General features: G+C 35.8%; 1 protein-coding gene across 1 annotated transcript in view; it reads right to left on the bottom strand.

Moving 5' to 3' along the window:
• The window catches only part of CFTR (CF transmembrane conductance regulator), a 185195-nt gene that overhangs the window by 118932 nt on the left and 39408 nt on the right, over nucleotides 1-26855 (bottom strand). The window contains exons 4-10 of the mRNA XM_003261240.2: nucleotides 19581-19796; nucleotides 16352-16441; nucleotides 15304-15467; nucleotides 14031-14156; nucleotides 10389-10635; nucleotides 8659-8751; nucleotides 1424-1606 (exon numbers count right to left, since the gene is read on the bottom strand). Of these exons, the coding sequence (XP_003261288.2) occupies nucleotides 1424-1606; nucleotides 8659-8751; nucleotides 10389-10635; nucleotides 14031-14156; nucleotides 15304-15467; nucleotides 16352-16441; nucleotides 19581-19796 (1119 nt within the window). The remainder of the gene's footprint in view (nucleotides 1-1423; nucleotides 1607-8658; nucleotides 8752-10388; nucleotides 10636-14030; nucleotides 14157-15303; nucleotides 15468-16351; nucleotides 16442-19580; nucleotides 19797-26855) is intronic.

Here is a 26855-nt window from a genome sequence, read left to right as displayed (position 1 = left end):
CCTCAGCCTCCCGAGTAGCTGGGACTACAGGCACACACCACCACACCCAGCTATTTTTTTTTGTTTGTATTTTTTGTAGAGGTGGGGCTTGCCATGTTGCCCACGCTGGTCTCAAACTCCTGGACTCAAGCAATTCACCTGCCTCTGCCTCCAAAAGTGCTAGAATTACAGGTGTGAGCCACTGCACCCAGCCTGACACCAAATTTATTGAGTGGAAATTTTTTGTGGCATTTTGTTTCCCAAGTCTCATATTCAATTCTTCAAAACATAGTTCTCCTCATCTTAGATATTGATAAATAATTGCCTTTCAGGAGTCTTTCTTAATTTCTATTTTCATTAACATTTTTACCTACAGCAGCAGCACTGCTTCCCTCTTACTTACTTCCTTCTTTCCTTCCTTCCTCCCTACTTCCTTTCTTCCTCATTTCCTTCTTTCTTCCTTCCTCTCTTTCTTTTTCCGTTTGTCTTAGATTATTTGGTATAATTCTAGAAAGTATTTTGAAAAGCTTCAAGAGACCACTAAACTTTTTCTTACATTTCTACAAAGTACCACAGCTAAAATGACAGTCAAATGGGAACAAGGAACCATTTTATAGACTTCTGAAGCAAATACCTATTGCCTTTTAGCCCATTCTAATATTAGAAAGCTCTTTCTCATCTCTAATTTGATTCTTTCATGTCTTTTAAATTTATTTCCTTAACAGTTAAAAGAGAGCAAGTGTTTATCATTATCTACACAATGGGTTATGTTCTTGAAGATCACTACAAAGTCTTCTCCTGACAATAAAGTTTGGTCCTTTTGCTGTTTTTCCTTTCTAATCTACTAGTTTTTTCGGATGTATCTCCAAATATGCCAGGTTAAGTTGTTCTTAGGGTAGGATATGGAGAAGAGGTTGAGCACTGAATAAATTAACATTCCTATGTATTTCCTCAAAAAACTATCCCACTAAATAATTTTTCCTTATAATATATCATAAGCAAATCTAAATCTATTCTGAAAATTCTAATGTTAACAAAAATGGGGACCTTTTGCTTATGTGGTTACTAAGGCAAAATGTAAGTCATGATTTTCCTAGACCAGCTCTGAAAAAATGTCTGTTCTGGTTAAGACTGGGTAAAATGGATGATTTGTTTATTCAATAAAGTTATTCAATGCTCGCCATGTGCAAGACACAGTGTTGAATGTGGTGCAAAATATAAAGATGTGGAAGAAAAAGCCACTGAAAATAATATGAGGAAATAAAAAACTAGAGTAAATTATCAGTGGAATAATTTCTATTATACAAGACATTATACCCATACATTCTCCTAATGCTCATGTAAGAATTTCTCCAAAAATACCTTCCAGCACTACAAACTAGAAAAAAAAAAGAGACATGGATACCAAATTAAGCTCTTAATAGTGAAGAATAAAAGAGACTACCTTGCCTGCTCCAGTAGATCCAGCGACCGCCAACAACTGTCCTCTTTCTATCTTGAAATTAATATCTTTCAGGACAGGAGTACCAAGAAGTGAGAAATTACTGAAGAAGAGGCTGTCATCACCATTAGAAGTTTTTCTATTGTTATTGTTTTGTTTTGCTTTCTCAAATAATTCCCCAAATCCCTGTTAAAAAAAAAAATACACACACACATCAAAAATAAAAGATGAGTTTGTCAAATATTTTCAATAGATGCTTGTTTTATGTACGATTAGTTTGGAAAGCACATGGCCCATGATCCATTACACTGTATACATTATTACTTTATAGTACATAATTATATAGCATACGGTTTCTAGAGGACATGATCTAAAACTCAGATATTTGCCCATTATCAAGTTAAAGATTTTTTAATTTAAGACTGAATACATACATGTATACATACACACACACACACACACACACACACACACACACCCTCTTCTCCTATAAGCATGGTACATAAACACTATTATTTAATCTTCAGCATTAACATGAGATAGATTTTATAATCCTCCTCTTTCAAAGCTGTAGACTGTGACTCAGCAGTTAAATGACTAAAGTCACATAGCTTTAAAGTCACAACCCAAATCTTAATTCTACTCCATCACACTGGTAGCACCCTCCTCTGAGAAGCTCAAAGCATTTCTTTAAGTAATTATTGTTGAATACAAATATGAAGAGATTGCCAGATAATTCAAATGAATTCATTTCACAAAAGTAGCTAGGAAGTAGTTCCCTTTTAAAAATTCCTTGCCTCACTATTGCCCCCTTGGGAAGCTTTAGCATAGTGGTCTTCAAATCAAAGTAAACAGTCCTAAAAATTGATCAGGAGGAAGCAGATGCACCTTGTTATAAGGGACTCTATTAACTCTTTCCTAAAATTAACCTGCCTGAGAATCTATCATTTCTCCTGACCTACTTCCCTCTCATGAGTCCTTCCCTCATTTTATACAGACAGCCTTCTCACTTACCATTCAAGGGAGTATAGTACTAGTCTTACTACGTTGCACTTTCTTTTTTTTTTTTTTTTTTTTTTTTGAGACGGTGTCTTGCTCTTTTGCCCTTTTGCCCAGGCTGGAGTGCAGTGGCGCGATCTCGGCTCACTGCAAGCTCCACCTCCCAGGTTCACGCCATTCTCCTGCCTCAGCCTCCCGAGTAGCAAAGACTACAGGCGCCCACCACCGCACCTGGCTAATTTTTTGTATTTTTAGTAGAGACGGGGTTTCACCGTGTTAGCCAGGATGAGTCTCGATCTCCTGACCTCGTGATCCACCCGCCTCAGCCTCCCAAAGTGCTGGGATTACAGGCGTGAGCCACCGCTCCTGGCCACTACGTTGCACTTTCTGGTGTAGGAAAACCTCTGGGACTCAAACAAGGGGACCATGAAAGAATGACTTTTTCTTGAAAGAGGCTCCCATAAAAGCAAAGGCAGAAATACTGACGGAGGCAGTATCTTATTTCACCCAGATTTCAAACCTAAGGCAATCTATGTGTCTTATCTATTCTTAGAGTCAAATTGCAGAAATAAGTAGGGGAATAAGACATTTTAATTAACAAATTATTTAATTATTTTAATTTTAATAATTTAATAAATTAATTAATAATAGTTATTACTTATCTGTATTTTAAAGTCAGACTTTTCCTGACAGAAAGCAAGTTATATTTAGCTGATTGACTTGACAATGAGAACCAATTTCATAAATTCATTTCTTTTCCATAAATTGAATGTACTGAAACTGCAGCTTCAAGGTTTTGAAGAAATCCATGTAGCATACTTAAGCAGTATAAAATACATAAGAGCCGGGCGCAGTGGCTCACGCTTGTAATCCCAGCACTTTGGGAGGCCGAGGCGGGTGGATCACGAGGTCAGGAGATCGAGACCACGGTGAAACCCTGTCTCTACTAAAAATACAAAAAAATTAGCCAGGCGTGGTGGCGGGCGCCTGTAGTCCCAGATACTCTGAGAGGCTGAGGCAGGAGAATGGCGTGAACCCGGGAGGCGGAGCTTGCAGTGAGCCAAGATCGCGCCACTGCACTCCAGCCTGGGTGACACAGCAAGACTCCGTCTCAAAAAAAAAAAAAAAAAAAAAATAAGAAACTACACCATTTGCCACCACTTAAAACTATGTTGAAAAATTTATAAGTTAACTTAAAAGTGTGTCAGGGGTACGTAGGTTTTCAAAATTCTTTTAAGGCATACATAAACAATCATGCTTGAAGACTACTGCTTTTAGTTTTTTATTATATGGGTAGCTAACAATGAAAGCATTTTAAAATGAGACAAAGGCATTTGTTATTCCCTTATTCATATTGAGTATAATCTCTGTATTAGAAACTACTTCAAACATCCTACATGGGAGAATGATAAAAGAATTAATATTGCAATGTGCTTGGTGCTACAATTGAAATCACACCACGTCATATGGCAGTACATTCAAGAGAACAACCGACTCACCCTTGACCAAGTAAATGATATACATGCTAGGCTATGAAGGATGTAAGTAGGATTTCACAAGACTAAGAAATGGTTATAGGTGTTCCGGGAAGATGGATCTGCATGCACAGTGATTTAGGCACAAAGGAACAAAATACATCTCAGGAATGGTGTGAGTGGCTGGATCAGATATATATGGCAAGGTGACAAAGGCTATTAACTTAAAAGTTGTGAGTGTCATGCTTAGAAGTGGGACTTTTATCCAATAAGCACTTGTACCAATGGAAGACTATTGTTACTAATAACTTTTATTTCTAATTACAGAAGACACATTTCAAGACATTTGGAAAACATAGAAAACCAGAAATAAGAAAAGAGAAATCACCTGTAGTTGTACCACTGAGAACTATGTTTAACATTTCAATGGATATCACTCCACACATTTATATTTATATTTACATTTAATAAATATGTATATTTACATTTAATAAATATGTATATTTACATATACTAAAAATCATATATACAGGCCAGGTGCAATGACTCATGCCTGTAATCCCTGCACTTGGGGTGTCCGAGGCAGGATTGTTTGAGAACAGGAGTTCAAGACCAGCCTGGGCAATGTAGTGAGACCCTGTCTCTACAAAAAAATTAAAAATTAGGTAGGTGGCCAGGCGTGGTGGCTCACACCTGTAATCCCAGCACTTTGGGAGGCCAAGGCAAGTGGATCACGAGGTCAGGAGTTCAAGACAAGCCTGGCCAAGATGGTGAAACCCTGTCCCTACTAAAAATACAAAAATTAGCTGGGCACAGTGGCAGGCACCTGTAATCCCAGCTACTCAGGAGGCTGTGGCAGGAGAATCGCTTGAACCTGGGCAGCAGAGGTTCCAGTGAGCCGAGATCACACCACTGCACTCCAGCCTGGGTGACAGAGCGAGACTCCGTCTCAAAAAAAAAAAAAAAAAAAAAAAATTAGCTAGGCATGGTGGTGTGTGCCTGTAGCCCTAGCTACTCAGCAGGCTAAGGCAGGAGGACCACTTGAGCCCAAGTTCAAGGTTACAGTGAGCTATGACTGTGCCACTGCACTCCAGCCCACGTGATAGAGCAAGATTCTATCTCTTAAAGAAAAAAAAAATAAGTGATGATATGCTGAGTGAGAAAGGGCTTTGGAGTCACAGAAGCCTAGCCTGACATTTTAGCTCTGCCCTAGCTAGTTGTGTAACCATGCTTGAGTTACTTAAACTGTCTAAGCCTCAGCTTCCTAATATGTTAATAGGAATGTTACTTACTCTGAGGTTTGGAGCCAGGGAGGACTCACCAGGGACTTGCCTCTCAGGGATGCTATCAAAGGAGATGGAGAATACACTAAAATGAGTGGGTTTATGAAGCTTGGGGAGTGATGAACAAGAACCTTGAGGTACACGCAGGAAATCTGGAAACATGTATGATGTTCAAGGAAGAAACTGAAGCCAGAGATGTGCATTTGAGAGTCATCAGCACATTGATATCACTTGAGCCTGGGAGAGGTCACCCACAGAGAACATAAAAAGCCAAAAGGAGGCTGATATGGTTTGGCTATGTCCTCACCCAAATCTCACCTCGAGTTGTAGCTCCCATAATTCCCATGTGTTGTGGGAGGGACCCAGTGGCAGATAATTGAATCATGGGGGTGGGTCTTGCCCATCCTATTCTCATGATAGTGAAGAAGCCTCACAAGATCTGGTGGTTTTATAAAGGGAAGTTTCCCTGAACAAGTTCTATGCTCTTATCTGCCCCCATGTGAGACATGCCTTTCATCATCTACCATGATTGTGAGGCCTCCACAGCCACATGGAACTGTGAGTCCCTCAAACCCCTTTCTTTTGTAAATTGCCCATTCTTGGGTATGTCTTTATCAGCAACGTGAAAACGGACTAACGCAGAGGCCTAGGTGGGGACCCAGTGGCCCATCATCACTTAAGTGGCAAGCAGGGCAGACTTAGGCCAAAATAATCTGGAAAGAACGGTTCACTGAAGCTAAATTGAATGATAAATTCCACAAGAGTATAACAGTTTTAATAGATTGGTGATGGCAGAATCTATGTTGTAGTGGGAAGAAGTGAAGAAGTGAGAACAGCCTTGACAGCAAAGGGAAGAAGAGTGATAAGGTTTTGGACATGAGGTCGCATGAGCAAAAGTCAGGAAAGAAATTGTTTAACTTGAAAATATTTAAACATGAGAAGGAGTCAGTTGACAAATGACATTAAAGCTTCTGGAGGAAGAATAATTGCTGGCCCCCTGTTCTGAGAAGATGAAGCAAAATAGAATAGTTTAGACAAGGATAAGAGGAAGCATACATCTTTCTCTTAGACACAAAAGAAGAAAAAGATAATTCCAAGGGTGAAGAGAGAACTTAGAAACATTCAAATATGATGGTGGCCTCTATTTTCTCTATGTATTGTGGGAGACAAGGCTATCTACTGGGGGTGAACAGATCCTGGGAAAAGATGGGAATTTTGTGAATGTGATAAAAATCTGGAATAGCCTTTAGGGAAATGGTAAAGGAAATTAAAGACAAATGAAAGGATTTCCCAAGAAGGATTATAGATCCATATAAGGTTTAAACAATAAATGTATAAAACTTACAGTTGACTAGAGTCAACAGATAGCACTATTGTTTCCCAGATAGCACTTACTTCTCCAAAACTGATAAAGTAAGTGTTCTGTAGGAAAAAAAACAAAAGGAAAAGGGAATTGAGAGTGCAGCTGAGAGAATGAAATTATTGTTCTTCGAATAAGCAGAGGTTAAATCAGGAGGAGTCCAAAAGGAAGAATTAAAGAGACTAGAAATCCTGATGAAATGGAAAGGCAGTAAATGTAGAATTAAAAGACTCAAACAGTTGGAAGATTAGGAAATTCCAAGCTGAGAAAGAGATTTCAGAGTGCAACATTCCCAAAGTGAGGTAAGTCCAGGTGCTAACAAAACTCAGGATATGACTAAGAGAGAAAGCTTCTGAAGAAGTCACTACAAAATATAAGTTCTAAGTACAGTATTGGAAGACTCGTTTATATGGATGTTGAAGTCTCAAACAGGAAGTTTAACAAGCATCGCCATCATAAGTAAATGCCATCAAGGGGTGCCCAGAGTTTAGGTGACAAAGACTGGAGGAGGAGGATGCCACCAGATGGAAGACAACAGTTTAGTGAAAGGGCTCTAGCCTATGACATTTGGGACTAAAATCCATTTTCAGTCCTTGCCAGTTGTGTGAGCTGAGCCAAGTCCCTAAACTTTTTGAAGCCTCCATTGTATTATCAGTGAAATGAAAATATTAATTTTATTTAGGTCATAGAAATGCTGTGAGAATTAAGTGGGACAAAACATATAAAGTGCTTATCCCAGTACCTGGCACACAGTGAGGGCTCAAGCATGCTACTTATTTGATTAGATGGAGTGAGACAGGAATTGAGGATTTTTGCACCAGTATAGGAAAATAATGACCTGAAAGTAGTAGAAAATGTCAAACTGCATATTTTTCCTTCATGCCTACAAAGACACTTGAAATTTCTAAAATCAAAGTAAAATAAATCTGATCCACAAACTTTTCTACAAAACAATTTTGCTAGGCAGATGGGAATTACTCTTACTATATCTTTAAAAAATGAAGTAAAATGAAGCGCTAGTGCTCAAGTTACTTATATAAATGAATCCAAAGTATGACATTAAGAAAGATTTAGACCTAGGACATTGGTTTTATACCTCCTACCTTTACACAACCCATATAAGTGAGAAGAAACTAAAACTTCAACAGCTGTGCTCAATAATCAAATATTGCATTTCAGAGACTAAAAATCATTGATAATATTTTTATGTGGAGCAGTATGATAGAATTTGTAACAGTCTATGAAAACAGGTTTAAAATGGTAGAAACAATACACTGGTATATCTCTCCCGCATCCTTTTATTGACTGGTGTATATAAAGCACTTTGGACTGGAACTTGCAATCAGAGAAGCTAATGTTTATTGAGGAACCACTGTGTGCATGGTACTCTGATGAATGTTTTACCTAAATTCTCTCCTTCAGTCCTCACAACAAATTTGCAAGGTAAATATTAATATTCTCCATTTTACACATGGAGAGTCAGAGGGCCCACAAAGTTAAGTAACTTGACTTAGATTACACAGAAAGTAAATGGCAGAGCCAGGATTCAAACCCAGCTCCAAAACTTATGATCTCTGTATTATTTCCTGATCTGTTATGTGAAACAAATTGTATGACTTAAAAATTAAAAAAGCTTTTATATTGCATTTAATATTCCTCTACTTCTTTTTTTTTTTTTTTTTTTAGACAGAGTCTCGCCTTGTTGCCCAGGCTGGAGTGCAGTGGCGTGATCTTGGCTCACTGCAACCTCCGCCTCCCGGGTTCAAGTGATTCTCCTGCCTCAGCCTCCCGAGCAGCTGGGACTACAGCATCTGCCACCATGCCCAGCTAATTTTTGGTATTTTTAGTAGAGACCGGGTTTTACCATGTTGGCCAGGCTGGTCTTGAACTCCTGACCTCAGGTGATCCACCCACCTTGGTCTCCCAAAGTGCTGGGATTACAAGCATGAGCGCCTGGCCATTCCTCTACTTCTTAATCTAGAAAATAAGTGAGTGATCCTCCTTCCAGTTCTACCAGTTATATCATCATTCTAATTTTATTCGCCATTAGGATGAAATCCATATTCACAAAGAAGAAAACAGTTAGGTGTTTAGAGCAAACAATTTTTTAAAAATTCTGACCTCCTCCCAGAAGGCTGTTACATTCTCCATCACTACTTCTGTAGTTGTTAAGTTATATTCCAATGTCTTATATTCTTGCTTTTGTAAGAAATCCTATTTATAAAAGAGAGCAAAAACATATTACAGAATCAGAATAGCATTAATGCATTATTACATCTACTTTATACTCTCATTGTGCTACATCTTATATATGAATTTTAATAATGAAATAGTAATTATTTCTTAACAAAACAATTTTATTACAGTGTTCTAAAGTTAATTTGCCAAGCGCTAGGATTCATCGTATTTGAAATATACTCTCTAAACATATGATACTTTATAAAACTTTTTATACATTAGATTTAACATACAACTGATTCTTCCTTGTACTATTACATGCTAACCTTAGTGATGAATTTATAAAGCAACCCTGAATTACCCACTAAGGTGCCTTAATCCAACATTAGATGGAGAAAAAAATGAATGTCTTCATCTTAATAGCACCCTCCTTATTAAGGGCCTCATTAGCATCACTTCTGTGGGTTAAAGAAGCATGTGAAGGTATATAACTAGTTTTAAGGCATCAAACTGTGATTCTAAAAGAAGGGCTCTATTAGAGACTCTAAATCAGTTTTCCTAGGGAAGGTACGAGCATAAGGAAGAATTAAGTCCACACATCCTGAAGTCTTGGCCATAAGAAATAATGAAAAAGCCTGGTCCTTGCCTCGCTTCTTCATTTTCTTCTCTGCTCCTCTCTACCTCTCTTTTGGTTTCTCTCATTTTCTCCCAGTTTGGTTTTCTAGATCTGTTTCTCTGTCTCTATGCTCCCATTCAGTGATTCTCCCCAGATCTGTTTCTTCTTTCTTTCTCTCTCAATGGGTTAACAGAAGACAAGATGATTCCCAGAGCTACTTACTATGATTCAGAGCTAGATTCACCACTTTGTCTAAATCACAGATCTCAAACTCACTTAGTCTCAGACCAAATAGGTGATATAATTAAGAAAAGGGACTGAGAAGAGAGCGTGATGAACTGGAGAGGGCAGGTGCTCTGTGAGCAGGGAGCTGTCACAGCTTGTGGAAAAGGAGGACGCAGTTGACTAGTTATTCCAATTCTTCAAAAGAGGCTGCACACATGAGTGTGTGTGTTTATGTGTGTGTGTGTGAGACATCTCCCAATTTTTAATTGCTGGCAACCAATACAAATTTTTTAAATGAAAGGTTAAATAAAACAGGTCTAGGAGCCAAAATTAGTTCTATGGGCCACCATTTGCAAGCTCGGGCCTAGATTTAAAAATGCCAGAACTACCTAAAAGTGGCTCACCCTTCTCTCTCATTTTTATTTCTGTCACAGTGACTTGTTTTCTGGGTTAAATACTTAAATAAACAGCAAAAAAGCATAAGTATTTATTTGCTTCTTAATCATACACAAGTTTATCCGATTAGCTTTGTATAAATTGTGTCTTATCACCTGAAAACTTTAGAATTTCTCAAAGCTGCTAGCTACATCAGTATTATTGGGATTTTAAGATAATTTGGCATAAAAGGCCACTCTCATCCATCATGCTGTCCAGAGAAATGCTAGGAAAAGTTTAAGGTGAACATTCCTAGTATTAGCTGGCAACTTTTATAACTTCCTAGTGAAGGAAATTTCTTTTTCTATCTTTTTGCACATTTGCAAAGTTCATTAGAACTGATCTATTGACTGATTATTTAAATCATAGTATATAATGCAGCATTATGGTACATTACCTGTATTTTGTTTATTGCTCCAAGAGAGTCATACCATGTTTGTACAGCCCAGGGAAATTGCCGAGTGACCGCCATGCGCAGAACAATGCAGAATGAGATGGTGGTGAATATTTTTCGGAGGACGATTCCTTTGATTAGTGCATAGGGAAGCACAGATAAAAACACCACAAAGAACCCTGAGAAGAAGAAGGCTGAGCTATTGAAGTATCTCACATAGGCTGCCTTCCGAGTCAGTTTCAGTTCTGTTCTATAAAAAAATAATAATAATAAAATTCAGGATGTTATTTTATTTTTCAAATATCAGGGATCTTGGAATGTAAGATCTGAGCATGGTCTCTAGAGTCTTTCTGCCTATATTTTTAACCTGGCTCCACATCGTATGACCTGTGTGACCTTGGGCATGTTATTTAATCTCTCTGGGCCTCAGTTACCTTATATGAAAGGATAACAATGAAAGTACCAGTGTTTTGCACATAATACTTGTAAATATTATCTTTAAATTATAATTAATAATTTGTTATTAACATTATTATGACATTATTTTTAAACCTTTACTTCATTATTAACTTGTAAGATTAGTTAGACTAATCATTTTTTGCTTGTTGGTTGGTTGGTGTTTTAAGTAATTAAGTATGGAAATGAGAACAACGTTGCAAGATTTATAAAGGAAAAAGACAATTCTGTGATTGTCTAATGGATTCTTAACACTTTGGAAATTCTAACTTGGCTTTGAGGAACATTGAAAATAACATATAAGCTACAGAGAAGTGGTTCTTAAGCCTTAGCATGTGTAAAAATCACCTGAAATGCTTTTTAAAAATACAGTCTCAAGCCTGCCTCTTAGAGATACTGATTGAATGAGTCTCAGTAGGTTTCCAGGATTTGAGTTTGAAAAAAAAAAAAAAACCCAAGTGGTTCTTTTAATTCAAGTTGCAGGTGGGTTTTGAAAAATTATGAGAGTAAATACTACATCTTCTCTGTCTCATTTCAATATAATTATTTGCAATCACATTACACTACATGTTCAATCTTCTAGTCTGAAATGCAAATGGAAATTTTTTTTTAATACATATGTGAGGCTTCAATGCTCCAGGAGACAGAAAACAGGGAGTGCAGAGGACAACACTGCCTTCAACTCAGTCCCAGTCTTTCCGAAGCCATACAAATTGGAGTCACTTGTGATTCTCCCCACCCAGCTCTTGCCCAAGGAAAGGTCAACCAGGATACAGAGAGAGGGCTCTGGTGAAAGGGGGCAACAGCTGTGCCACGGCATAGTGCATGTGGGTACCTGGCATTTGGGCATTAGTTCTTCTTCCTTGTATAATTCAGAAAAGCTATTCTCATTCTCAAGTGCAGAACTAAGAGGGAATCTTTTTTTCCATTTTTAGTCTGAAAAGTAAAATGTAATCTGAGCACATTGATGAAGAAAATGGAGTTTAATGTGCCCAACCCGGATTGCAATTCAGTCTATTTAGGTCTAATGTTTACCGATTTCAGTAACTTGACACTGAAGACAGATTATGATTTTGGCATCTCACCTGGCTTTGAATCCTAGTTCTGCCAGTTACAGCTATGCCATCTTAAGCAAGTCACTCTTCCCTCTAACTTTACAGAATCTACCTCTATAGAAGGAAAACATGTCATCTCCTTTGTGGAGTTGTTGCCAAGATTAAATAGCACAGTAGAGATCTACATTTGAATTTACAGTGTGTGTCCTTTCTCCTCAACAAGAAAAGGAGTAACATGGACTAGGCTGTTATTTATAAAATGATAGAAAATACTTTTTATAAAAATGTTAAATTTGTTGAACTGTTGTTGAAATATATTAACTAGAGTTGAGAAAAATGGGAAGAATAGGTACTATAAGAAAAAAAAAATGGATCCAAGAACATTTGTAAGAATCACCCAGAAAGTAGATTCTCCATAATATAATCGCTAACATTTTATGAGTCATAAAAATATTATATCAGTTTGTTATTTTTAAAATTGAAAGTGACTTTATTACTAAAGAGCAATAAAAGAGTGGATTTTCAGAGAGCTTTGCACAGCCTTTTGACCAGTACAACAGTGGCCCAGGCTGAAGTAATAACTCCTTTGATGTGAATTCTGCCAATCTCTTCCAGAACATTATATTTACTCTCTTGAGTAGGAGCAACTCTTGCTGTCCCATATATACGTCAACACTTTCTAGCCTTTTTGAGTGACAATTTCATGCCAGATTACACAGGTTACAACCAAACATTCCCTATATATCAAACAGAAATTCCAAGTAAGGGGGATAGATTTCATCTTTTGAGGAAGAGGGAACAATAACAACAAAAACCAAAGTAAAATCAGCACCAAGAATGACCCAGCCATGAGTTTATCATGAGTTTGAGAAAACCAGACCCTCTGATATCCTTGTCATCACCCTTGCTATATATGTGTTTGCAGAGAGAAGAGTAATGCAGAGAGCAAGTGTGATGGAGCACTCACTTGTTAATGAGAAAAACAACATCTAACAATTGAACAATTCCCCCAAGAACTTCTTTTCTGGAAAGAAAATGCAATTCCTTTCCTGGATTTATCTTGAAAGGCATAACAAAAACAGGTGACCAATAATGTTTTGGAAATAAATACTCTTTTACTCTTTCTATTTACATGGCAAAGGACTTAATATTTCAGCATTTCTTTTGTTGTTCCAATCACACACCTGCAGCTCAGTTACCATTGTATACTGGACTCAGCAGCCTGAATTCCTCATAACCCATATTGACACCATCCAAAAGGGTACTTCTCTTTTTAGTATATTTTTCCCTGTGAAATTCCCATGTGCTGAAATTATTTGTTCCTTGAACAGTGTATCAACTTTCACTGAGTCTCCTAGAACCTTTTTTGCTTGGAGTTTGTAGAACATGGAGCTCAACTGAAGAAAAATGGTCTCATTGCTACAGAAATGCTGTAGTTTATATTTTGCCCAAATTTATCTCAGTAATCATATCTCAGTCTGTGCTGTACTTTCTTTGTTAGATATAATCGTTACTAATCAGTGGAAGGTTATATGAGGTGAAAGAACACTAGAGATAGGTGCCAAGTACTGATTCTATCTCAGGAGGTAGCTTTCATTACTTGAACTGACTTCATTTCAAGTGGAGGATTTATAGGAACCCAATCTGTGAATATTACCCTATGTCATTCCCAAGTTAAGGAAGAGCAAACATATTCTAACCAAATACAATTTTTTTCATGGTTAATATACCATAACACATAAATTAAGATATAATAATAGAGAATCATTTATTTGGTTCAGAATTGTATACTCTACCAGTTCCATCTGAGTTACCAATCAGCCTTCAGTATCTTGATAATTATTTTAAGGAAATAAATGTATTGAGCAGCAGTGAACATATGTAGGAAATTCTTTAATAATGAATCAATATAATATACTTGCAGCACAAAATAACACCCTGGACCAACTACATAAAATTACAGCCCATGAAAGTGAATTTATGCAACTAATGCATGAATATTGACAGAACTTAAATGCAATCATTTGATTGTCAGAAACATCAAATATGAGGTGGAAGTCTACCATGATAAACATATTTTTAAAAAATTAAGGACAGAATTACTAACAATATTGAAATTATTGGAACAACTTACTGTCTTAGGTTTTCAATCATTTTTTCCATTGCTTCTTCCCAGCAGTATGCCTTAACAGATTGGATATTTTCAATCATTTCTGAGGTAATCACAAGTCTTTCACTGATCTTCCCAGCTCTCTGATCTCTATAAATCAATCAATCAATCAATCAATCTAATAGTAAAAACAAGTCAAATTATCTATTAAGAACTTCTCAAGGTTTTAAGTCATATTTCTTTTATTCAACAGATGGGCATTTATTTTATTATCAAATAGATGGTAACAAAAATAATAACTACTGTTTGGTAAATGCCTCCTATGTGCCAGACGCTGTACAGACTCATTCCATATGCTATCTCTATCCCTTATGACAGCCTATGAGCGGTGGGTATCTCTATTTTAGAGATGAAAAAAGCAAAGACTCAGTGAGGTGAAGTGGCTTGACTAAGGTCACATAACTAGTAAGTATGTAATCTGGGATTCAAACAAAGTGCTATTTGACTCCAAAACTTAGATACTTTCTGTCATACTCTAGCTGACAAACTCAAGCCCTTTATCGTAAGCAGTGACTTGTGTAAGTCATTCATTCACTCGTATTAGTTATTCTGTAACACAAAGTAACTAAGGCTCTGGTGTGATGATCTATAAACCAGAGTAGTAAAAGCTAATAAACGCTACACAAAAATTAGGTATTCCCTTTAATTCACATAAATGTTTTCTCCTTTTTTACCTGTTTTACAATCTACAAAAATGAACTGAATCAACATATTTATAAAGAAATTCTAGAGACTGACAAGCAAAAAATCTACCATTGATACAGGAAGTAATATTTACACCATCTTAAAAAGTCTTTTTTAGGCCGGGCGCGGTAGCTCACACCTGTAATCCCAGTACTTTGGGAGGCTGAGGTGGGCGGATCACCTGGGGTCAGGCATTCGAGACCAGCCTGGGCAACCTGGTGAAACACTGTCTCTACTAAAATACAAAAATTATCCGGGTGTGGTGGCATGTGCCTCTAATCCCAGCTACTCCGGAGGCTGAGGCAGGAGAATTGCTTGAGCCTGGGAGGCAGAAGTTGCAGTGCAGTGAGCCGAGATCGTGCCACTGCACTCCAGCCTGGGTGACAGATCTAGACTCTGTCTCCAAAAAAAAAAAACAAACAAACAAACAAACAAAATTTTTAATGACACTGAAGATCACAGTTCTATCTATAGAGCAGTCCTGGTTTTACTAAAGTGGGCTTTTTGAAAACATAATTTTTAAAACTTTCAAGCTATGAAAATAGGTTGCTACCTGTACTTCATCATCATTCTCCCTAGCCCAGCCTGAAAAAGGGCAAGGACTATCAGGAAACCAAGTCCACAGAAGGCAGAGGCCTGTAACAACTCCCAGATTAGCCCCATGAGGAGTGCCACTTGCAAAGGAGCGATCCACACGAAATGTGCCAATGCAAGTCCCTGGAAAATAAAAGCACAGCAAAAACAGGTGTCATTTTATCTTCCACCCCTAGAAACTAACAATCATATGTGAAAGAAAGCGAGTAAAAAGAGCTTATATGATCAAACACTTCGTGGTTCTGAGCACACTAAAATCTAAATAATCATTACATGGAGCACATAGCAATGTGCTTAAACATTCTACACATAGAATAGCTTTTCCCAAAGAACAAATTTCAAGTCAGTGCATTTTTAAGCATATTTTTATTCAGTGGAATTGAGATTGGACATCTTAAGTATCATGTCCAGGTTTTAAGTAACTTACTTCTTTTTGCATAAAGCAAGAACCACAGCATAGAACATGAGAGAACAAAGAACTCTCTCCAGAGACTCAATCCACACAACCACAACTCTGTCATTTGACAGAGACACTTAGAATAAATATTTGCTCAATTCAACAGTAATTAATTTTGTACCAGCTGTGGGTCCAATGCTGTTTTAAGTACTAGATATGCAAAGATAAATAAAACACATTATCTGTCCCAAGGACCTTGAATTTATTTTTCACATAAGACAACACAGAACAAGAATTGCTCAGAGTATCATATCCGGCCAAAGTATATAACAGATTTAAAGTTTTAAAAAGAAGCAAGGTCTGATAAGAATAAAGTTTTGAAAAATCTTATTAACAACAGGCTAAGGTGCCTTTGAGTTGGGTGGTTCTACCAGACCCCAGAATGGTGCTCTGCTATACAATTGACCTTTCTCAGTTTCCAGGATAGGGAAGCTAGAGCTGAGCAAGATTTAACCACTAATTACTATTATCTGACCCAGGAAAACTCCACCTTTCCAGTTGTATAATTTATAACAATAGTGCCTAAAAGATTAAATCAATAGGTACATACTTCATCAAATTTGTTCAGGTTGTTGGAAAGGAGACTAACAAGTTGTCCAATACTTATTTTATCTAGAACACGGCTTGACAGCTTTAAAGTCTAAAAGAAAAATGGGAAGTTAGATAATTTCAACAAACAAAATACAAATATATTATAAGTAACATTATAATATGACTAATTCAGTTATTATGCATTCATTATTAAGTAAATGTAATGAAAATTATGTTCTATTCATCTAGCTTACTATCTTCTCAGATTCATAAATGTTTCTTTCAACAGTCAATATTATACTGGCATGCTTCTAGTTGTTTTATTTTCCAGCATCTAGAGAGAAATAATTATTTTTTCTCCTCACAATGAGAATGATATTATACTTAAATATCCATTTATATCATGTGGGAGTTTTTCGTTTTGTTTTAAAAGATAGAGCCAAAGGCAGTGAAATTTGAAATTAAGCCTTGGCCTTGAATTTTTCATGTAGTCCTATACTAACTCTTTTGAATATAATTACTTTTAAAGTCAATAAAAGTATATGATGAATAACTGAATAATTAATACTTTTGTGAAAAAGTTTATTAATACAAAATCCTTAAATTTTACAAAGAAAAAATGCAATGCTATACGAAACATAGTTAAGCAGGTAAATTATTTTTTATCTACTTATTTATCTACCAATTAAATTTACTTAATTAAAATTATAAAGTTGACAAATTAATTATGATTATGTTAGATCAGAGTCATACTTTGCCTATAAAACTGAAGAATTGATTTGTTATTAGATCACTTTGACTGGGAATTATCTAATATTAGTTTCAAGTGAATCCCTCACATATTTGTTGAGCATTTAGTAAATGCAAATCACTCTACTTGATGCCTCAGGGATTATTAAGATTTATTAAAACACAATCCCTTCTTCAAGGCGACCTAGTATATAAATAACTAAATATAATATGATAGATGAGTTAAGGAAGTAGAAAGTAATAGGGTAGTTAAAAGAAAGTTAAAACTCCTGGTTAGAAAAATCTGGAAGGATTTTCTTGAGGAGTTAGAATTTGAGATGGTGTAGAATAATAAATAGTGCATAGATAAGCAGAGAAAAGAAGGAATCAAGGCAGTGAATTCCAAAACATTATCAGAGCAATGTGAAGTGGGGAAAACCACTGAGCTAAATTGCACATAACTTAGTAACAGGCTTAGTCTCGAGTGACTCTGGGTTCTGCACAAGGCTTAACATGGAGCTGTGTGCACAGTAAGGGCTCAATGAATATTTTTATTAATTTATTTATCTCTGCATTCTTGAAAAGTATAGGCAAAGCTCAAGTTTGTTTGTATTTAAATTCATTATTTAAAGTAAAATGTTGCAGAATTTGGAACAAAGCAGAGAAGAGCTCTATTACAAACTTTGGAACATTGTAGGAAAGGTCCCACATATCCTAGCCATGAGGATGAAACAGGTCAGATATGGGAAAGCATGAGACCTGGGAAGAGTAAACACAAGGTTCACATTAGGGAGCAAACCAAAGCCACATGGAGATAGGATTGCCTTCTTTGGTGATGATGCCATTGTAGGCCAATAAGTGTGGCTAGAGAGATAAAGCAAACTGGGCAAGAACACAGATACGCAACATTGAGAAAGGAAGACAAATACAACACCACCTAACTTTTTATCAATGCATCTGGGTCTGAAAGCACCTATATCCTGTATTTGTGCTAAATGTTACATATGGACTTGTTTACAAACTAACCTGCCCCTTATTTGATCTCTACCCCTGTTTAGCCCATGCCTGTCTCTTCCTGCATTACAGTCTGCCCACTAAATATCAGTACTCTATTGTCCCTAGTGGTTGGACAACCCTCCAGTTCAGAGATCATGATTTACCTATTTTAGAAATATTGAAGCAGTGTTCACACCATGTTCTGTACTTTTTAAATCTTAGTTTCCTTATCCATAAGATAGGGATAATAGTACCTACCATTAATAGTTGTGCGGAAGATCAAATGAGATAGTGTACCCAATCGCTTAAAAGCTTGTCATGCACATCCTGAGCTATTATCATTATGATAACAAGCACTTTCTATAAACATTTATTAAACTGAATTCAACTTTCTCTCATATGCCAGCTGTGTAGATTCCACATTCTGAATGATATCTAACAATGTCTTCACTTATGTAAAATGTTCAGATTGAAATAAAACATTTGTTGACTTATCACATGTTTTCCTGGTACTTGTGAACTGATGAGATTGCAGCTGAGGTGATAACTGTGGACTCTGTTTTTTTTTTTTTTCCTTCTGCCTTCATAAAAGGCTTTTTTGAACAATAGAGTATGGTTATGAAGGTTTTAATTGACCTTGCAGGTATATCTTAGAAGTGTTATGGGTTATTTGCTAGAGGCAGATTTCAGATCTATGCCCTTAAAAGCCAAGTATTTAACATATAACATTTTTACATTGATAAAAGAAAAGAGAGAAGAAGTGTAAAGCAATATCCAAATGAGTCCATCAAAAACAGCTTTTTATAATGACTTTGCAGATCCAAGTTAGTCACACATGGTAGTGAATCAGGATGATGCAAGCACATGCCTTTGAAACAACCTTAAATTGTGTTTGTAAGGTAGCTAAATGTTAATTAGAATTCACCTAAATGATGCCTCGGCAACTTGGTCTCTTGTCTGGACAATACACGCAGAAAAGCAGAGTAGGTTCTTATGGTTTCAATGCACGTGCTGTTCCAAAAACTTTAAATTTGTAGGGCTCATACGATGATAAAAATCCAACTCAAAATAAGGCAGTGGATGCTACTACTTATGACAACCAGTTAAGGTGAAAACTTTTATTGTTTGGGTTATCATTAACAATCATATACTATACTCTTCTTACTGAACGTAAAGATATGTGGCATTGTACTATAAGATGATATTTTGTCACTTTTATGTAGGCTGTGCGAGTCATCTTAACAGGAAACCATGGATTCCAAAAAAATGATAACGATTAGGAGAAAAAAAAAACTACAACAGAGGCAGTTTACAGAAGATACTCAATAATTATCAGTTGAAGTTAATTAAATTAGCAAGGATAATTAAGAGCATTAATTATTCCTGCCATTTATTTAATAGGCATATTAAATTAATTTCAGCATTTATCCCTTACTTGTACCAGCTCACTACCTAATTTATGACATTAAAACATGTACGATACAGAATATATGTGCCATGGGGCCTGTGCAAGGAAGTATTACCTTCTTATAAATCAAACTAAACATAGCTATTCTCATCTGCATTCCAATGTGATGAAGGCCAAAAATGGCTGGGTGTAGGAGCAGTGTCCTCACGATAAAGAGAAGGCACAAGCCTATGCCTAGATAAATCGCGATAGAGCGTTCCTCCTTGTTATCTGGGTCATAGGAAGCTATGATTCTTCCCAGTAAGAGAGGCTGTACTGCTTTGGTGACTTCCTGCAAAAGGGAAAAACAGAGAAATTAAATTTCATGTCTTTCTCATAAAATACCCTGATAATTTCAACACAAGACTTTTCATCTTTAGAGGAGAATTAAAATAAGTTTATATAGAGGGTCATACCATATGTGAAACTCTTAGCACTATTTTCAATATCTTGGTACTTTGAAATAAGATTTGGGATTTGTTACAGCAAAAGTCAGTGGGAGATGAGTTTACATATGAGGTATTTTAAGTTAAACAGTGAATAGTGGCCATAAAATAAAAAGTATAGTTTCTGAAATGGTTTAATTAGTAACATCTAAATAGCACTTGACAGTTTCTAAAGCATTTCCCTTTTTTATTTTTCATAACAACTTTCAGTATCAGAGTGGGCTTTTTTTTTTGTTTACTATAGAGACTTTATTTGCTACAGAGTAGGCATTATTATTTTCACATGGCAAATGAAGAAACTGAGGCCAAACAGACCAAGTGACTTGATGTAATTTTAAATTAGAACTTTCAAAAGTGTTTTGTGCAATGGCATTATTTTCAGAATGAACTTAGCTTCTCAAGGCAACCACATAAAGCAGAGCTGGCAACGGGAGGGAGGAGCACACCAGCATTAGTGGTATTTAAAATCAGCCACTTCCAATGCTAGTCACTTCTCATTCAGCAATAGGAATGGACTTTGGTGAAGGAGTTTGTCAGCAGCCAAACCCTCAGGCCAGATTCCAATGACTTCTGGACTCCTCAAAGGCCCGTGAGTCAATGAGAGAGAGCGGAAGTTATGTTTTCCCAAATATACCTCATCAGGGTCCTCAATCGACTACTAAACCAAATTGTCCATCGAATTTATTACCACTTCTCCTGAATATACAGGAACAGATCTGAGTCCAGGGATTTTGAACTCAGGAGGTCTAATTCTTCCCCATCTTGTTAAATTGACTTCAAAGGGGAAGGACACATAATTCCTCATTTTGTTTTATAATGACTTAGTAAAATAGGGATCAGAGGGTAACCCTGAAAGGAAATGATGTTATGAAAATTAGTTCCATTTAAAATATATATTTCCAAGAAAGAATGCCCCCTACCCCTGGTATTGCCAAGCATTATTCTGCCTCATCCCTTAATTTGAGGGGTTTTTGTCCATTTTCTACAATGTATTTTCTAAGCCTCAAGTATCCAATACCTCCAGCCCCGTCATTCTCAATAGATGACCATGCTTTCTACCTCAATGTCATCCGCACAAGAAACCCTAATCCATATAGAGCTGTCTGTGATTGAGTAGCTTTGTGTAGCTGCTCATTCTGTGCTTTATACAATGTTTTATTTTGAATTAACTATGTCAACCAAGGCTCTGAATGCAAGAAAACATTCAAACTTTTAAAAAGTTTCCAAACTAATCACAAACCTGGAATATTATAGTTCTCTCATCTCACATAGCCACATTTTAAATGTGAGTTTGAATGATAGCAGACAGGCAGGTGCTAAAAAGAAAATTGCCAACCTCCTACCCAAATATTACATGTTAACTGTTTGCTATATCTACTGAAATATTCTTGGAAAGTAAGTACACAAATGACTGCATACTGTATATTATTTTATGTATGTTTTGTACTTCTATTACGTATATGTTTATCTTTAGAATATATATCAAAGAAGAATGGTTTTTGAGGTTTTTAAATTTTATATAAATGACATCCTACTGTGCTTTTTACAACTTTTTAAAAACTTAACACTGTGTTTTTCACATTTATCCTTATCGATACTTGTATAACCAACTCATTTATTCTAAGCGCTGCCTAACATACCACTCTGTGAATAAATCGGGATATTTGCCCATTGCCATACATTGGAGCAGTTGTGTTGTTTTCACTCCTAAGCTACTGCAGTCAGTGAACGTGCTACCCTGGATGTTTTTTACAAAGTTCCATATGTATTTGCCAACCTTTCTCTAGATTCGAGTATTTTTTTTTCAAAATAACTTTCTTAAATTAGGAAAATCTACAATTAAGGTAAATCTTGGATTTAAAATTATAAATATATCTGCATTACAAACATAATTGCTCATAGTATGCTTACAGTGGCAATATTTAATCCTTAAAATTATTTTAGATCTATATTTTATCCCAGAATTGTTCTATATTATGCTGTTTTTCATAGACAAGTGTCAATACCATCAATTTACTCTGACTTAGTTTTTTTTTTTTTCCATGACTAGTGGGTTTGTACTTGGCCAAAATGCTCTCTGAAGTTGCAGTCAAGGCCACTGGATTTACATGTGCTATCTATGTTAGAAGTATCACATGTGGTCATGAAGCAGAGGGCAAGGGGCATTATTTACCATGCATACCAGATAAAGCATCATTTCTTGTTCATTGTAAGACAATAACGGGAAAGGTATGACCTGTGAACACTGCTGATAAAGTCAATTGTTTATATCATGATTAGCATGAACACATTTCTCCCCTTTCAGACCTCATTTCTCTGCTAATATATATCTATACAGACATACGATAAATACAGAGACACTGGATAGACTATCTCAAAGAATATAGAACTACTGATAAACAATACATTGCAAAGCAAGTATGTAAATATTTTTAAAAGTAACTTGTGTCTGTAGGATGCTAAAAAGAAGCTTCTGAGAAAAAAGAGAAATATTTTAGCAACCAAGCTAAACTTTAGCACAGAATTTTTCAAGTTAGAAGTGTAAAGACTTGTATAAGATTTTTTTCTTTTGAGTAATGTGAACTAAAATCTCTTCCACTGGATTTCTCCATTATATTTTCCAGATCACAATAGACCTTTCCCTACCACAATAGACTTATTTGTTGAATTTTTATTCAGTTGTAATTTACAACAAAACACAATTAAAATGTGTATTAATCTGAGTGGAATGCCTTTTTTAAAAATTCAGAGACAGGGGCCAGGCGTGGTGGCTCACACCTATAATCCCAGCACTTTGGGAGGCCGAGGCAGGCGGATCACGAGGTCAGGAGATCGAGACCATCCTGGCTAACACGGTGAAACCCCGTCTCTACTAAAAATACAAAAAAATTAGCCAGGCGTGGAGGCGGGCACCTGTAGTCCTAGCTACTGGGAAGGCTGAGGCAGGAGAACGGCATGAATCCAGGAGGCGGAGCTTGCAGTGAGTGGATATCGTGCCACTGCACTTCAGCCTGGGCGACAGAGCGAGACTCCGTCTCAAAAAAAAAAAAAAAAAAAATTCAGAGACAGTCTTGCTTTGTTGCTCGGGCTGGAGTGTAAGAGCTATTCATAGGTGCCATCACAACACACTACAGCCTCAAATCCACAGATCAACAGATCCTCCTGCTTTAGCCTCTCAAGTAGCTGGGATTACAGGCTCATGCCACCATACCTGGTTTGTAATACCTATTTTACATGTCATTACTGAGTTTGTTGTCATCTTTCCTCAACCAAAGAGGACATAGTCATCCTTTGAACAACAGTAGCTATTTCACAAAGAACTGGTAGCATTACTCTGGAAGGGCATATGTTTACAAACTAAAATGCAGTTTATTTTCGGTATGAAAAATTCTAATAATAAGATCATCTGCAAACAGCAAACCAACATAAACCTCACCACCATATGGAGCTGTTACCATTCAAGGACAAAATTAGCACTCCGAAACCCCACCCCTTCTATAGTTTTCCCTAATCTGTTTTAAGCATCATGTTCTTTAATATTTACAATGGAACCATTTACAGATATCACCTGATTTTTTTTTATTTGGAAAAAACACTGGTAACTGATACCTAGCTTAATCTATGAAGTGCAATCCTTCACAAAAATTATCCCTAGAATGACTGGGAGAAACGTAGTCCCTATATTCGTGGTACAAGAAAGCTGACTGTACTCCGTTATTCAGAGTATTTTCAGAGACACAAGAAATGTCCTGATTTGCTACCACATGAAATAGTACAAGCAAACTTAGGCTTGCATGTAAGAAGGAGGAATGTATAATTATTTGGATATTTAATAAAATAGTTTATTACTCTGTATTAGACACAAATCAAGATGGAATTCACTTAATGGCTCACTTCAATAATAGAAGAAGCCCGATACCAATGTGTAAGCCAGCGTAATGGTGAAATAAATACTGAATTCAAAATCGTGAATTCCAAATTCTTATCCAGCACATTACCTACATAGGCTGTGTTACTTTAGTCACTTCTGTGCTCTGGACAGTTTTCCTCACTGATAAACTAAGAGGTGGAGAAAGCTAATTGTAATGTCCCCTCCAGTGCTAACATCTCTGATTATATGATCTGAGTCTGCAGAATCCCATGGCAGAGGCCAAGAATTCCTTGGGTAATTGTCCTAGCCCTCATCCTGCCATGACTATGGCTGCTTTCTACTCCGAAGGATGAAAGTCTGAACAGTATGAGTTCAGAAGATCACCTGGGTAGAGAGGCTCAGATTAGAAAACAGCTCAAGCTATTGCATTCCTGGTGGGAATAATTTTGTGACTCAATTTAGATCAGCCTCCCAGGGAAAATTTGGAAGCCTAGAAATATCTCCTATATCTTCTAGGAGTTATATCTCATTTCTCACAGGATCTTCAAGACCAGAGCTTCAAAGTTATTGTAGATGAGTCTAAATTCTTTAACCATGTATGGTTAAAAAATTGTAATGCATACCTAGAGATCAAATGTGTAGTCTAGAGATAGGAAAGTCTTCTTTTTCTAGATATTCAAACCATGAAGGAAAGTTCAGGTGAAAAAATAGAAACCTGAACTCATGCTTGCAATTACATTAAATGAATTAATCCCAGATAACTTTACTTTAAAAATTACAGTTCTGATCCCAAAGCAGAGTTGTTTCTAAGTAGAATGATCACTTGGAAAACTTCTAAGGCTACACTGTTTTCTATTGTGTGAGGTCACTTAATAAAATCACCATTATCATTTTAACTTGTTTTAAATATACAGTACTTTATATGTCGTTATCCCAAGAATACTAGGACAGTTTAATTTTGAGAAATTAATTAACAGAATACAGAAGAACCTATGATTATCTCAGTAACAACTGAAAAGGAATCTGATAAAATTTCAATGTTTCCAATAAATGTTCTTAATAAACTTGAATATAAAGATATATTATTAACCTGAAAAAGGATTTCTTCCTCAAAATAACAATCAATGCCATAATTAATAAAAGTCTAGATGCATTACATTTAGAGTCAGGAAAAAACAGAATACTAGCTATTACTACCATTTAACATTTTTCTAGAACTTCTAGCTAATACAACTCAACAAGAAAAATGATTGAGGTACAAATATTGGAAAGAAGAAGCAAGAAGTATCATTATCAGCATAGAATATGATTGTGTAACAAATGTAAATGAATCAAGAGTTTAATAGATCGAGGTTTAAAAAATAACTATGTTAAGAAAATAGATTTCTATATACTAAAAATGACATCTAATTAAATGAGTATCCCATTCATAGTAACAATATAACAAAAGATACACAGTAATAGCAATAAGATATATATCTTAAAATATACATTTCACAAAACATTATTGGGACATATTTTAAAAGTCTCAAATAAATGGAGAGTCTTAAAACTTTCTAAAATGAAGAACTTAATGTTGCAAAGATTACATTCTCCTCCAAGTTATTTTATAAGATTAGTGCAATCTTCTTCAACATTTACAGATTTTTTGGAAGTGAATTTTTAGTACCATAAGAGTAGGGACTGTCAGTCCCAATTTTTGCAACAATCCTAATACCATGCACAATACCAAGCACAGAATATCCATTCAACAAATATTTGTTGAATCAATGAATAAAATGATTATAAATTTCATTTGGAAGAAAATTCATCAAAAACATTTGAGGAATAAGAATAATGTATCAGAGGGTTTACATTACTGGATATTAAATCAAAAAGCCATAATAATATGTGACATGACAAAGAAACAGACTGATATATCTTGAAAGTCCAGGAACATGTCCAAGCACATGTAATACTTTAATATATTATAAAATACGGCATTTTAATTCAGTGGAGAAAGAGATCATGCAATAAATGATGGACAAACTGGATACTCATCTTTTTGAAATTAGATTTCTACCTCATACATGCATCACAATGAATTCTAAATGGAGTAGATATTTAAATGTAAAAGATGAAGTAATAAAAACATAGACGCATGCTTACATAATATTTGGGTGGCATGGGCCTTTATAAAAGAATAATGTCAAAGCAGAAAACAAAAAGATATATAGATTTGCCAGCAAATTTTTCAAAAATTAAAGCTTTTAATTGTAAAAAAAAAAAAAAAAAACTCACTAGAAACAAAATTACAAGGCAATTGACAGGCTAGGGAAAATATTCTCTCATGTATCAAGAAAAAGACAAATACGCCAAAATAAAAACACACAAAGAACATGAAAGGCAATTCACACACAAAAAGAAATATAAATGCATAATTAATATACAAAAACAGAGTAAACTCACTAGGAACCAAAAGTAATGCAAATGAAAATAATAATATGCTCTTTTTCACTTAGCATTTTTAAAACATTTTTTTAAATATCTATTGTTAGGACTGAATTTTCACAGTTCAGTATCAGGAAAGTAAATTAGTAGTGCACCTTTTCTGGAAAGCAATTTATTTGTATTTGTACATTTAGGTAGAGAGTCAAGAACACCTTCTAAGAGTCAGTTTTTAAAGGGGTGTGTACTGAAGGACATTTTATAGTAGTAAAAAAATTGAGGCAATTTACATACTCAATGATGAGGAACTGATTAAATAAATCATGGTACAGCCATATGATTCACGAAAGTAACTAGGTAGAAAAACATCTAATGACATGGAAAGGCATTCACAACACATTAAAGGGAGAAGCAGATTAATAGCACATTATGTAATGATGACCTCTCCCCTTTATTAAGTATAAATTCCCATGGGAAAAAGCTGGAAGGATTAACATCAAACTTATCAGTAATTATTTGATTATTCTGATTATTAATCAGAAAAAAATAAAAATTTGGATAAAAATTTCATATAACTTACAATAATAAATAAAAAGAAAACATGCAT

This window comes from Nomascus leucogenys, chromosome 13 (genome assembly GCF_006542625.1).
Source record: "Nomascus leucogenys isolate Asia chromosome 13, Asia_NLE_v1, whole genome shotgun sequence".
NCBI classification, from domain to species: domain Eukaryota; kingdom Metazoa; phylum Chordata; class Mammalia; order Primates; family Hylobatidae; genus Nomascus; species Nomascus leucogenys.
This window is presented reverse-complemented; position numbering and strand designations above follow the sequence as displayed.